The 15,711-nt window shown below is 33.9% G+C and overlaps 1 protein-coding gene and 1 long non-coding RNA gene across 3 annotated transcripts in view; one reads left to right on the forward strand and one right to left on the reverse strand.

Moving 5' to 3' along the window:
- Positions 1-57: 57 nt before the first annotated feature.
- Positions 58-8,926, forward strand: LOC6044447. Its single transcript, XR_005276959.1, has 3 exons — positions 58-62; positions 7,891-8,017; positions 8,633-8,926. It is a non-coding gene; the product is annotated as an uncharacterized LOC6044447 (long non-coding RNA).
- A 2,819-nt stretch (positions 8,927-11,745) lies between these two features.
- LOC6044449 (sodium/potassium-transporting ATPase subunit beta-2) overlaps positions 11,746-15,711 on the reverse strand; it is a 65,293-nt gene continuing 61,327 nt past the window's right edge. For both annotated transcript variants that reach the window (XM_038255814.1, XM_038255815.1), the window contains exon 8: positions 11,746-15,709. In XM_038255814.1, the coding sequence (XP_038111742.1) occupies positions 15,606-15,709 (104 nt within the window). In that variant the 3' untranslated portion in view covers positions 11,746-15,605. The remainder of the gene's footprint in view (positions 15,710-15,711) is intronic.

The following is a 15,711-nucleotide window of genomic DNA, read 5'->3' on the forward strand; positions in this document are numbered from 1 at the left end:
AATAATACGACGAGCCGAACGAACGAACGTTCTGACGAGGATCTCACTAGTACAGTGATGCCGTACAGAACGAATACAAAGGAATAATTAGTTGCAATTTCGTTTAGCTATGCATGTCATGCTAACATGGCACTAATACAAGCAGCAAAGTATCAGCTGTCAGTGTCAGGTAGTTGGTGCAGCTAAAATGGTTGCCAGCTGATTGGGTTTGAACGAACTGCATGGAATGAAAAAAAAATTATATTTTTCTTCATAAGCTTGCAATATATTTATACAACAAGATAGGTATGAAACCATGATCTGTGGTTATTTTTTTAAATCAATAATTATTATAAATTGTTAGTGTCTGGCCCCTCGCTTCATGTTTCAAATCTAATAAAAACGCACTGAGAATTTTGGCTCGAGCCACCAGTCGATCTGGCTCGAGCCTGTACAACACAATGAAATCTAAAGTCTTTTGAACAATTCTCACTATTTGTTTCATCAATTATTTGCTTTTGTGCTGAAAAATAGCCATTTGAAAAAAGTTATTTTTGACAGTTATGGACCCCCATTTCCTATGGTGGACCCGAGTCCATAATCCGATGGTGGACCCGGGTCCACTATAGGTAAACTGTTGTTTTTACATCAAATTTAACCGATATTTGATGTTTTGATGCATGGTATGGGTCTAATAATAGCTAAAAAGAATAAAAGTGGGCATTTGATAACTTTTCACAGCTAACAAATAAATTTTGTTGTCAGATATGGCATAAACCAACATATAAACTTAACAGACTTTTAAATTCATTTATTTCCGAACAAATATCAAAGAAAACGTGTCAAAAACCACTGTAAACACAAAAACTATTAAATAAGTAATTGTGATGCAATTTTTTCACATTACCAAAATAAAACAATAGATTTGTTACAGTTGCTGATAAAATCACGCATGTTTAATTTCAAAAAAAAAATGTCTTGTTATTGATTTATGATTATAAGAAATCATTTCAAACTTCAATTATGATGCTTCAGTTAAGTACAATTAACTATGTTTTGATCAATTTTAAATTCTTACAGTTTCAGCAACTTTGGTACATTTAACAAGAAAACAGCAATATTTATACTCGTGCCAAAAAATTTTATTGTCTGCTATATTAAATATTTTATGGTTAACAATATAATAACAGTTTCTAAATACAAACTATGATTCAAAATTTTGATGGAGATTTCTAAACCAGTTCCAGTTGCATGACGAAGTCCAATTTTCAAAAAGTTTATTTTAGGAAAATATCAGCATGTTTTAATGCATTTTATATGCAAAATTACAGCTTCTAATTTTTGACGTTTAATTTTGAACCAAACTTTTAAAATTGGCTTCGTCATGCACGTGAATGATGTCTTGCGAGTATCATGGAGCCCGTATCATATAATCTTGAATCTTGAGATAGAGATGGAGCCCGTAAATCAACTCGGTGATTAGTGAAAAACGCTCAGAGAGTTTGGCTGTTCGCTTTGCGCTTGGCAAAAGTTCAAGCTTAACCCTCTACAGCCCATTTTTTTCGATTTTTTTTTTTAGTTTTTCCGTGTTTATTAAGTCATTTTAAGCAACTTTTATTCTACGAAATAATTTACTTCTCTTGTTTGAGATTTTTTTGTTGTATCTTCAGTATTTGAATTTGCATTCATGTTGTTTAGTTTATGTTTTTTGGTAGGATTTGGCCCATTCTACCACCTCCTATCATTATTTTTTTCCTATTTAGTTATTTCATGTGACTGTAAAACTTTTTCTGCTATAGAATGGCACCATAATCATTTAAATTGTAAAAAAAAAATACGTAGAGGCATAGTCTGGGACACAACAAAAATTACTGCATACTTCTTTTCATTTAAAATATTAGAAATGTAGTAAAAAACACAGCCAAAGTTGACTCCTGGTAAAATAAATTTAAAAAAAAAACATTGATAAAGACACATAAAACAAGTAAACTTCCATCCCAAACATTTTCTAAAATTTTAAGAGTTCAAGATCAAAATTGGGTTGAAAATTTGTTTTTTTGACGATTTTTTTTAAATTAAAGCCCGTCTAGAGGCGGAATTGGATTTTAGAGGGTTAAATCGTCTGGTTATCACTTTGATCATGAAATATCTTAATGAAACTTTTAAGGGTGATTGGGAAATATATTTTTAGTGGGTTCTAAAAATTTTCTGTATCATGACATTTTTGAGATTATCTTTATGCAGAAATTCCATTTGAAAAGAGCCTAAACCAAAAAAAAGTTCTCCGATCGGACTCAAAATAATTAGACCCGTATTTTTTTGCCCATTAGGATTACCTACATCGACAATTTTTGTAATTTTCTGCAAAAACCACTTTAAAAAAACAATTCTCCGCGTCATTTCATCCGATTTTAGCTGTCTAGATAAAAAGTACCCTGACCGATTTCGGCATTTTCCTGTTTTTGCGCGTGGCGCGTCAAAAACTTAGTTTTTATTTCCAAAAAATCATATCTTGGAAACGTACGGTTTGACATCGCCAATTTTTTGATACAATGTGTGAAATTTTCCGAGGAATCCGATAACAATATTTTCTGGCATAGATTCTTTGGTCTAGACACGGTCAAAACGCTATTTTAAGTTTTCATACGACTTCTCAAATGTTAATAATAGACATCACACCGTCTTTTCAGACTGAATTTACTAACTAAACGGGACAAACACAGAACACCCAGAGGAGATGGGCGGGAATCGAACCCGGGCCCCTTAGCACACATGGGGGATCGGCAGCCGAAGCAGCTAACCACCGCGCCACGGGGTGTAACTTTGACATGCTGAATATTTAAATAAAAAAAAAAAATGATTTGATTTCAAACTTGGCGTTCCATTACACTGGGCTTGATAGAGAGGTGTTCAAAGTACCTCGAAATTCATTCACAAGTATGTTTACTGTAAAAACAATGTTTTGCAAGTTATCATTACATTAATACTCTTAAAGTGGCATGATTCCCTCGTTTAAAATACGTTTTGATCAAGAAAAGGGACTGAAATTTCAGACTACACTGAAAAAAAATGATACACGATTTAAAAAATTTGGCGATTTTTTATCTAATTTTTTGTCACTAAAACTTGATTTGCAAACAAAACACTATTTTTATTTTATTTTTTTATTTTTTGATATGTTTTAGAAGACATCAAATGACAATTTTTCAGAAATTTCCAGGTTGTGCAAAAAATCCTTGACCGAGTTATGAATGATTGAATCAATACTGATTATTTCAAAAAATCGAAATATTGCTCGCAAAAATTTTTCAACTTCATTTTTCGATGTAAAATCAAATTTGCAATCAAATAGTACTTTAGTGAAATTTTGATAAAGCGCACGGTTTTCAAGTTAAGGCCAGTTTTTTGTAACTTTTTTTGAAAATAGTCGCACTTTTTCATTTTTTAAAATTAGTGCACATGTATGCCCACTTTTGAAAACAATATTTTTGAATAGCTGAGAAAATTCTCTATATTTTGCTTTTTTGAACTTTATTTATACGACCCTTAGTTGCTTGAGATATTGCCACGCAAATGTTTAAAAACATGAAAATTGCTGTTTTCCAAGTCTCACCCAAACAACCCACCGTTTTCTAACGTCGATATCTCAGCAACTAATGGTCCGATTTACAATGTTAAATTATGAAACACTCGTAAAATTTTCCGATCTTTTCGAAAAAAATATTTTCAAAATTTTTGAATCAAGACTAACTTTTCAAATGGGCCAAATATTCAATATAACGCCCTTTTAAAATGTTAGTCTTGGTTTAAAAATTTTGAAAATATTTTTTTCGAAAAGATCGGAAAATTTCACGAATGTTTCATGTTTTATCATTGTAAATCGGATTATGAGAAAATGGTGGGTTGTTTGAGTGAGACTTAGAAAACATCAATTTTCCTGTTTTTAACCTTTGCATGGCAATATCTCAGTAACTAAGGGTCGTATCAACAAAGTTAAAAAAAAAAAACAAAATATAGAGAATTTTCTCAGCTATTCAAAAATATTGTTTTCAAAAGTGGGCAAACATGTGCACTTATTTTAAAAAATGAAAAAGTGCGACTATTTTCAAAAAAGTTACCTAAAAATGGCCTTAACTTGAAAACTATGTTCTTTATCAAAATTTCATGACTGTACTTTTTGATTGCAAATTTGATTTTACATCGAAAAATGAAGTTGAAAAATTTTTGCGACCAATATTTAGATTTTTTGAAATAATCAGTATTGATTCAAAAATTCATAACTCGGTGAAAGCTTTTTTGCCCATTCTGGAACCCGAGCAGACGGAAATAACTTGGGAAGGTCAGTTTTTGATATTGTGAGAAGATCGAAACATGTTATTGGGATGATCGGATTAGTTGTAAACAATAACAAAGATTTGTTCGAAGAATAACTTAAACTGTTATTATGTTGTTATTGCAATAAAAAACCAATAACACATAAGGAATCATGAAGGAATAACAAGATTTGTTATTATGTGTGGAGAGGTGGAGCAGCATAATAACAAAAAATGTTATTGAACTGGTATGTCTCCATAACAAAAAAAGTTATTGTTTTGGTTTATTTGTAATTTGCAAATAAACCTGCAGTTGCCATAACTCCTCTATACTAGTTAGGGCTGCAGAGTCGGGTACCTCCAAGCGACTTTGAATCCATACTTTGAAGAGAACTCCGACTCTGTATGCAGGATATGACGTCAACGACATCACAGATTCCGACTCCAAAGAAAAGTTGCTGAAATTTTTGCTGAATCCGATGCCGTCTCCGAGGTCTCACTCCAGCTCGAACTTCAACGTCAGCTCCGACTTCCTGGCTCTGTGAAAATAATAACAGTTTTTGTTATTCACACTTCAAAAATTCTCAATAAATAAATCAATTCCGTTAGAGAATATAACAAAATTTAAAAAAAATTGAACTCTCAAAAATTTCAGCTCGAAAACCCATTTCATGGTGAAATAAATGACCCCGATGAAATTGGTCAAAATTATTTCATAGTTCTAGCCAATTTTAGTGGGTATATCAAATAGTGGGTATATCAAATAATTAAAAAAAAATCAACTCTCAAAATTTCAACTTTTTAGCATAATTTTAGCTTAAGGACCCCATTTCATGACCAAAATAATGACCCCGACGAAATTGGTCAAAATTATCCCATAGTTCTAGCCAATTTAAGCAAAGTCCCTTAGGGGGTATATCAAATATTTAAAAAAAATCAACTTTCAAAATTTCAACTTTTCAGAATAATTTTAGCTTAAGGACCCCTTTTCATGGCCAAAATAATGACCCTGACGAAATTGGTCAAAATTATCCCGTAGTTCTAACCATTTTAAACAAAGTCCTTTAGGGGGTATATCAAATAATTAAAAAAATCAACTTTCAAAATTTCAACTTTTTAGCATAATTTTAGCTTAAGGACCCCATTTCATGGCCAAAATAATAACCCCGACGAAATTGGTCAAAATTATCCCATAGGTCTAGCCAATTTTAGCAAAGTCCCTTAGGGGGTACATCAAATAATAAAAAAAATCAACTTTCAAAATTTCAACTTTTTAGCATAATTTTAGCTTAAGGACCCCATTGCATGGCCAAAATAATGACCCCGATGAAATTGGTCAAAATTATCCCATAGTTCTGGCCAATTTAAGCAAAGCCCCTTAGGGGGTATATCAAATATTAAAAAAAAATCAACTTTCAAAATTTCAACTTTTCAGAATAATTTTAGCTAAAGGACCCATTTCATGGCCAAAATAATGACCCTGACGAAATTAGACAAAATTATCCCAAAGATCTAAACATATTTAACAAAAGAAAAAATAATAACAGATTGTGTTATGGACACTTAGAAACTTTTCCATTTGTGCGATTTATGGTAATTTAATTTCTATGTCAGTATACCGATCGAATAACAAATTTTGTTATTAGGAGATTTTTTGAAATGTATAACATTTTCTCTTATTAGCGTGTTATTAAACATTTTTAATATAATAACACTTCAATACCAAATTTTGTTATTTTATCAGAAACTGTTATTATTTTTTCTGCTTGAAGTGGAACTTTAGGATAAAATAATAACACTTTTTTGTTATTATAACAGGATTTGTTATTGAAATATTATTAATTTTGTTATTACCGTCTGCCCGGGAAGTTTCTGACAAAAAATCAAATAAAAAATCACCAAAAAAATTTTCCTCGTGTATGATTTTTTTCAGTGTAGTCCATATCCATACCTACAACCAGGGTAGGTAAACCATCACCATCGCACTATCATTGATGCATATTTCGGTGCGTTCCTCGTCTCTTAAAACTTCTCTTCTCTTTCGCAGCCGAGTGATGGTCGGCTTGCTATCGCGAATATCGAAAGCCCATCACATCGACGAGAAATACCCTATCGCTGGCTCGGATGGAACTATCGTTCCAACCGGAGAGACACGCACACGAAATTGCTGTATACATACACTGGAGCTCACGCACACAAATGAACTCATTTCTACAGGGCTTACGGACGAGAGAATTTCACGATTGCTCTTTCTCTTGCTTTTTGAGCGAGGGGACTGGCTGTGTGAGAGATTTTTTTTCCGTCTTACGATCCGTTTGTTCGTTGCTCGCTATTTCATCGGAGTCGTTTTCGCTTCGCTCTCTTGATGCAGTTTTGGGAGAACGCCGAAAATTTGATGATTTGAGCGAGGGACGATATCTAAAAGCCCTCGGCCATCGGCGAGGAAATGAGAAAATACCAACCCTGCCTACAACTTTGCCCAACCCGAGCAGACGGAAATAACTTGGGAATAACATTTTTTGATATTTGAAAATACTAGGCCAATAACATATTCTGTTATTTATAACAAGATTTGTTATTCGTCGTTATGATTTTTTTGTTATTGGATTGTTATTCTAATAACATACTAATAATATTTAAAGTTATTCTTCGAACAAATCTTTGTTATTATTTTTTTGTTTTTTTAACAACTAATCCGATCATCCCAATAACAGTTGGAGGTATTCTTCCATAACAAAAAATGTTATTCCAAAGTAGTTTTGGCTTTCAACCAATATCAGACCAATAACAAATTTTGTTATGATAGCATAAACTGTTATTAAACTCTTATGCAAAAATAGATTTTTCAAGAAGATTCCATAACGTTTTTAGTTATTTTAACAGTATTTGTTATTGAAATGGCATGAGTTTTGTTATTACTGTCTGCCCGGGAAGACACCAAATCGATCAAAAAATTCCTTAAAAAGATACAGATTTTTGAATTTTCATACACCATTTTTGTATGAACAGCTGCCAAATTTGTATGGAAAATTATATGGACAAACTAATGATGCAAAATGGCTTCTTTGGGTATAACGAAGGCACCAATAAAGTTTCAGTCGGATCAAATGACCGAAATCTGAGAGAACTGCTCCACTAATACAAAGTCTAACGAGATTCAAAAATATAAATTGTATGGGGTATCGAAACACGATTAAAACTATCTTCAAATGTTTTCTCATTTTTATTACAAAACAACTATAAAAAATTTGCTAAATTTATTTTTATTTTTAATTTACCTTGCCTTAAATTTATTTATTTTTTTACCAAGAGGTTTAAAATGATAGACTGAGAATAATAAAAATGAAAATTAGATTTGCAATTTTCTTACTTTAATGTTGTAATATGCAATTAACATTGTGACTACTAAAGTCAACCAGGAAATCAAAATTGCTTTCCAAAAAATACTACATAGACGAAGATAAAAATCATGAGACTAAATTGTCACCCCGGTTTACGGTAGCTAAATATTCCGATTTTCGAACACATCCTTCTATCCCATCCTTGTTGAACCGGTTACCGTTACGCCGTGAGTTCCCCCTGGCAAAAACTATAAAAGGCCACTCTTCAAGGGTGATTCTTTCTCATTCCCGTCAGGACCCCGAAGACCACCGGACTCGACATCAAGTGTGTACGTTTTGAAGCCGTCTTTGTGTCAGCAGCATCCACGTTTATTCCCCTTTCTGGTAAGTTTCAAATGTAACAGTGCGTTTGAAAAGTGTGAGATGATGAAGAAAAAAATATCTTTTGTGTCGTGATTGTGCAGGAAATTTCTATTGAAATCAGCTAGAAGGTAACAAACAATTGTTTTTAAAAGATTTTTTTTTGATAAGATCGTTATTAGATCTTTTGAAAATCGAGTTTGTAGCTATTGTTAAACAATCTTCTTTTATTCAGAAAGTTGATGTTGATTTTTTAAGAATTTTAGAAAATTATACAAAAGATCAGACGTTCTAACAAAATGGCGATTTGAGTGAAATGGTTAGTTTATGTTAGAACTCCTGATTTGCAGAAATAGTGTTTTTGAATTGTGTTTGAAGTACCCTTTTAAAAATAATTCTGGAGCAACACGAGAAAAGGACGGACAGCTTGATCTATTTTACTACATCTTAAGCTTCAGGATTTTTTTTTCACAGCTACCTCCAAACACCTCGGGTTTTGTAAAACAGTTTTCTTGGAATTCGCTGAATAGTGCTAGCTCTCCAAATGCTTATGCGCCCTTTTCAAATGTTGCTCCAGAATTGAAACTTTTGTGTTATTCTCCAGTTCTAATTTCTTTTATCTTTTGTTTTCAATTTCAGTCACTAAACCAGCTCGGATCGACCATGCAGCTGCCAGGTGGTGGCCACTTCCGGCTGCTCCACTCCGACCAGATTCGTTGCCCGGGCAGACCGCACTGAGCGTCGTGCTCTGCATCTGGCGACAAATTTAATAGAAATTACAGTGGTTGAGTCTTTCCGTAATGGCGGAGACCAGGCCGCTGACAAAATGGAGGCCACAAAATGGCGCCTGGCGAGTGATTTAGATTTAAGGGTGATAGGAAGTAAGCGTGATGAATAAAAAGTTTTAAATAAAATATGAGTGACTAAATTAAACTACTTTGTTTTTTTTTTATTTTGACAAAAACTGAAATTTGGGAAAAATCAAAACTCAATCTCATTTTAGAACCACTATGGATGTTTTATTGATTTCTTTCTTAAAAATGTTTACATTTAAGCATAATTAATCGGGTCAAACTATTAGTTTTGTGTTCCAACACATTACCATGCTTTCAGCATTGTTCTTCTTCACTCCGGTTCTTTTCACTGATTCTCTCCCTCCGCCATTTTTTCTCTTCTTCCTTTCTTTTGCTAACTTTCGTGGTTGCTTTCTTCTCTTCAGTTTAAATATAGCAATTTTTATTCTCTTTTTGAATTTTATTAGTTCGCTTCATTATGTTCAGTGTTTCTTTAATTAGTTGTGTGTATCTTACCTTAAAATTAGCTTTGCATGCATCGTTCAACTAAAACAGACGATTATCATTCGTTTTATTATTTTTACTTTCTTTACTTTTATCAATTATGTCAATAAAACTCTGCTATACGTAGGTTTGCTCTTAACTTCCAGTAGATGCAATAATCAATGTTTCCATCATCGAAATGCGTTCAAATTACAATTTTCGTTCTGGTTTTCTTCTTCCACTTGTAAAATAATTCTAAACGATTTTCATCTTATTTTCATTTCACCACAGTTGCGCTCGTTAAGTTTGCTATTTATTCGGCATGTCGTTTTTTAATTTTTTCATTAGTTTCATCCCATTTGGCTGGCAAAGAAACTTGAAAAGCTTGTTTTGACCTTTACTGATGGAATTTCTGCTGTCGAAGGTAGAAGTTACTGAAGCAGGATTAGCCTTTGGAGAGTTTGAAAGATTATCGTTTAGCAAATAACTTGGAAATTCCTCAAGCCTTGAACTAGAGCGGCGGGATTAGTAATGGTCTTTTTTTTAAATTGCTATGTTTTTTAGCACCAACGTATTGTGTAGGATAGATTTCAATAGAAGTTTTTTTATTTTCTGTTTTTCAAATTATCAAGGAGTTACAGTTTGGATGATTTGCAGTGTATTTTGATAAATTGTACCTAGATTGCTAGACTATCTGGAGCACGTGTAACACTTAAGTAGTACGTACATACTAACTATGTTTAACAAGTTTTATATGCTCTTTTTTTTTGCTTGTCTACCTTAAGTGATTAAACCTTACAACTAGATTAATTGTATTTTTTTTTATATAATAGTTGAATCTATTAGTCGTAGCAAATAACTTAAATATTAGAAAAGAAAAGTCTAAACGAGTTTTAATTCTTATTTATTCTTTGCTTGATTTCGTTCTTTCATTTGCGCTTATTTTGCTTTTAATTATTATTTAATTATTTTCATTATGAGTACTACAGCGTCTTTATTATTGATTCAACATTTATGGTTCAATGATTATTTACTAATATTTCTGCTCTTAAGCTTAGGTTTTTTTCATTTCTAGTTATGTGCCGACTGCATTCGCTGAAAATATTCAATTGATTTTATCATCAAAATAGGGTTTGCTTCAAATTTCTCCCAAAGATCTGAAGTTTAAATTTCATGGCTAGGGAATAGAACCCTTTCTGATTTGAACTGTTCAAAATATTGAAATAAAAATGCTTGACAAAGTAAGAAATTAGTAACATATTCAAATTAAACAAATATTAATCATAAGTAATAAAAAAAGGAGTCTAACCTCGCTGATTTGGCAGATTTTAGTCGAGCAGCGCTCGGACAAACTGTCAAACATTGCAAGGGGAACGACACTGCCTAGTAAGAAAATTTAATCAATCGCTCGAAAAAAAACTAAATGTCACTTTCGACAGAAGTTGCTTTGACAGCATTGGTTGAAAACCCAAGTTTTAATTTGCGAAAAAAAAATATTTACAACTGTGGCGTGTTCTAATTATTTTACACCAATGCGTGTCACTTTTGCGACAGTTTTGCGTTTGACAATTCTTTCTTATTTTTTTTTTTTGGTTTGGGTCAACAGTTGACAGAAGAATTCTCACACTTGACAGGTTGGCCCACCTCGCCCGATGCTAAACAAGGCGTGCCTGCGAGCATCGTCGTTTGTTTACGTGTATATGTTTTTGAACAGATCACAGTGAAGGCATCTCATTTGCTTGACAGATAAGTGCTTTGTGCCTTGTTTGCATCACGCCGGCTCCGTGGAGGAGGGGGCGCACTTTGCCTAGCCGGGCCAATCTGACACACACACACTTTTAAAAATTGAGTTTCGTATAAATTTTTCTGGAGTGTTTTCAGCGCAGATAAAGGGGTTGACTTAGTTTCGATTGTTCTTACCTTTCGAGTTACTTTTTTTTTGCTAAATGTAAACATTTCTGAAGAAACAAATCACGTTTGTTTTGGTTTTGCCATTTTCATCTGTTATTTTTCATAGTAAAAATATTGTTCAATGTCAACTTACTTTCCTCCCTCTCGCATTTGCAGCAGAGGAAGTGTCAGTTTGATAGTGGTCCATTGCAAGCGAAACGTCACGCGCTTCGCTTGACAGTTAAGAAAGAGTTGTTGTGTTGTGGGGCGAGAGCAAAACCAAGAGGTGGCGAAACGATAATAGCTTTTTTTCAGGATCGAAAATGCAATACCTTGTGATGATGGTTGAGAATGGAAACAAAACAACATTGTGGCGCCCCTCGGACAGCAGCGAGTGCTGTCAATTTGACAGCGCGCACTTCATGCTGACCGAGGGGAGCGTCACATGAAAGGGTGAGTAGAGGTGACAGCGAAAATGAAATGTGGACGAAACACGCAGCTGTGACAGGAAAAAAGTGTGGTTTGTGCGTACCAAACGAAGGATGACTGTAAGACTGTATCAAAAGTATGTCAATCAAACTAACATTTCGTCTCTACAGATTTCTCAGTTTTTATTTCAATAATTATTCATTAAAAAGATATAATAGCTTTACATTGTGTTTTGTTTATTTTTTATAACTTTTTTTTGTTTATATTTTCCATTATTTTTTTTACGTTTAGCCGTAATCGTGTGTATGTGGTGGGTGTTATTTTATAGTTTTTGCTTGTTCTGCTGTTGTAAGTGAATGAAACTATTCTTTTTTTGCGTTAAGAACCCCTTTAAATGCCTTATGTAGTGTAGTTTGCCTGAAAGCGACGCTACCTGGCGGCTTGGTAAGTAAAACTAGAATGTGATTGGCGCTATTTAGTTGATTCCCTTCGCCGTAACTGGTTTTGTTTTGCTCTATTTCGATAACTTGGAGTTTTTGCTGTTTTTTTTTTCTTCTTGTTTACTCTGGTAATTCTGCATCTTAGTTCATATCTGCGGTAATTTAAATCTAACAATCAGTTTTACTGTACTCGAGATGATTTTGCTATTTTTATGTATACTTTCCAGCTGGCTGTAACAAATCTTTCGGCAAACTCAACTCGTCGTGTAATTATTGAAATAACAGGAAAAGAAATCTGACAATTCATTGACAATCTTTTTTTATGTTTGTATATTTTGCAAAGCCTTCGCGGAAAAGGCGCTTTTGTCACTGATATACTATCTTAATTATAACTAAATACAACTGAAATGATTCATCATGTTCGCTAGTAGCTCACTTCGTTTGTTTTTCTCTTTTGAAAAAATTGACTAAATTTATATAAAACTACAGACGCCTAAGCTCAAAATGTACGGTAGCTGTACGGCATGACGCTTTTATCGTTTTTTCTCCATTACTATGTGTGTGTGTTTTTCTGCTATTGTTTAGTTAATCGTTCATTATAGTTAATCTATGCTGCACTTAAATAGTATTCATCAACGACTTAAACATGTTTTTATTTTTCCTTTCTTTCATGGCATTCGATATATGAACACAGTGCGCAAGTATTTGATTTAAACCGAAAGTAAAACGAAAAATATAAACTAATACTACCAACTAATGCAATACTCTGATGAACCGGTCGAAGGTAAATAAATAAGTTTTACACTACAAATAAATAACAACAGACACAAACGAAAATCGAAACTAAAAGCAATCCAAACCATCCCAAACTTATGTCGTCATGGAAAACAACATCGAAGCTCCCCTCGTTCACCAAAAACACCATCAAACTTGACAGCCAATGCTGTCACCCTGACAGCTCGCACGCGCGCTCGAGGGGCACGACAATGCAATGCTTTCCACCGACATCAGTCTTGAAAAAGTCGAACAAAAAAATTCTTAAAACCGAAACCAAACTTATTCTAGGCGTGGTGTGAATCGAAACTGTTTACCATTTTTTCTTTAAGCTAATCCTAGTTTAGTGTTTTTATACTTCGCCGTGAAATCTGTGTACGATGACGCCGTTCTACCGCCTACGCAAACGCAACATTAAAAATTTTCTGACAGATCGCGAACCACCGCCAACACATTCTGGCAGCGCTCGCCGCGTGTTTGTATGTGTGTGTGGTTGTGTGTTTGTGTTTTGGTAAGAAAACGAAGTTAGCACATTAAAAATGCAGTTGCGCACTATCAATAACATTCATTTATAGCTGTGTGTGTGTGTTTTTATCGTTTTTCTTCTATTTTGTCCACATTGTTTTTCTTTTTCGCTATGGTTTCTTTGTTTACTCTTCTGTTATTTATACGAGGCTCAATTTTTTGTGTTTGATTTTATTCTTTTTTCTATCAATGTCTTCCCAATTATATTAGTAATAATAATAATAATACTTTCAACAACTTTTTTTTCTATTATTTGCAAATGGACTACCTTTGCTTCCAAGGACGAATGTCAACGGCAGTCATGTGACGTTTCCGCCATATTTGTTGTTGTTGTTTTGCTTGGATCCGTCCACGCTTTGGAAGCAAAAATAATCGCTCCTAACTGGGATGCCAACAGCGCCGCGCCCACCCCCCGAAGACAGCTCAATCTGAGCTGTCAAGCGGAAGCACGAGCACGAGCCACCGGACTTCAAGACTGTGAAGTTATCAAATTTATTTACTTTTGTTTTTTTTTTTACTTTGTTTGTTTCTGTTAAATGTCGAAGTTCCTAATTACATTATCAAATTTTTACTTGCTTTTGCATCGCTTTTTGTATTGTTTTACTTTCTGGTTTTTCTTCGGGGCTTTAATTACATCAAATTATGGCTTTTTGCTTGATTTTTTGTTTTCTCTTAGGTTGCTCTTGTATGCTGCGGTGTGTTGTGTTTGTGTTGTTTTCTTTGTGTACCGTTTTACTTTTTACAGTAAGTTGTTTACTTGGGCAATTTCATGTTTTTTGTTGTTTGTTTGTTATTATTTGTTTTTCTTTTGTTGGGCAGTGAGTGTAAGAATAGAAAGAGGCCCTTGAACGTGTTTCTCATTCAGATGATTTGCTTGTGTTGCACTAGATTTGCTTTTCTGTTTTTATTAGCAACTATTCTTTTCTCTTAGATCAATTACTTCTAGTTGTTTTATGTTTTTGCTTTTTTTGTTTTGCGTTTTGCTGCTCATGTTGTTTTGCTGATATTCCGCGCAGATATATTTGTGATTTTCTCTTTTAGTTAAATATTCCACTCATCATAACGCATTAAACTTTGTAAACTGAGTAAACGAAACAGATCCACCTTTTAATCGAACCACAAATATATCGAGACTCTGTGCAATGCTTGTCCTTGCGATTTGTTTCATTAATTCTCTATAAAAAGCTTCACATTGTTTAAGTATTTTGACTCATACAAAAAATATCCTTTCTTCTGTGCTTTTCGGTCTTTTCAATAAATATTTTTGCTTAATTTTTTTTGTTTACTCCTCCGTGTTCGAGTTTGTACACAGTTCGGAAATTCGAAAACAAACTGATTCAGCGTTTTCAAATTACTTCGTAAATAATTTCTTCCGAAACATGCTTCTCCTCGTTCTCTCATCAAGCCTTTTTTGAAGAATTTGTCACTTTCTCTTAACTTTCTCATTCTCTATGTGTGAGTTTCTTTTTTTAGCATGTGAATGGTTTCTATCTCTCTCTCTTTCTGCGTTGCGATCTTGTTGCACACTTCTTCAGTCCTATTGGTTCACGCACATCATCACCTCCTTACTCTCTCACTGTATGCTCTTGTTCTGTTCTGACTCTGACTGTTGATTTCGCTCGTCCGGCAGGGCTAACCTCTTTCGCTCTTTCGCTTAGTTTATTCGCTTATTTCTGCAATTTGTTAGTTTGTTTGGTTTGTTTACGGATGTCGTCGCGATTTCAGTATGAGTATACATTTAAGAGCTGTACATGTTTCCTTTGTTATCGACCTAAACGAGATGATGTTTTCGCGCATTGTTTTTTTTTTTTAATTTTTTTTGTTGTGTTTACCTTTAACCACTATTTTGTAGTATTTTTAATTATTTTTTTAAATTAATTAATGATCGCACCTAGATTTGTTGTTTTAGTTTGAATTACTTACTGTCCGATGTTGCATCACTTTCGAAACGTCGCTTCTTTTTCTTCTTCATCTCGATGGCTACCGCTCGCTCCTTTTTCAATGCTTATCAGTTACTAATTGTTTCATTTTTTTTTTCTTTTGTTTTCTCTTAATAAGTGTCATTTTTCTTCTCAGTGTTACAGTGTTAGTTGCTCTTCTTTTTCACGGTTCGGTCTTAATTTTTCACACATTTGTTTGCTCAAGGTTTCTTTTGGTTGATGTTGTTCTTCTTCTACTGCCGGTTTTTAACGTTTTCTCGCTCGCCTGCTCCTAGACTCATCTTCTTCGGCCTGCCTTGCTCTTGCCAGCTGCTACTAGGGACGATGGCCGCGTCTCTTAGTCGACCATCAGCTCGAAGTGGACGGACCCTCTTCGGTCCGCGCGGTCGTGGTGGATGTTTTTCGCCCAGGCTTTGCACTCAATGTTGATCAGGACGCCATCT

This window comes from Culex quinquefasciatus, chromosome 2 (genome assembly GCF_015732765.1).
Source record: "Culex quinquefasciatus strain JHB chromosome 2, VPISU_Cqui_1.0_pri_paternal, whole genome shotgun sequence".
Lineage (NCBI taxonomy): Eukaryota > Metazoa > Arthropoda > Insecta > Diptera > Culicidae > Culex > Culex quinquefasciatus.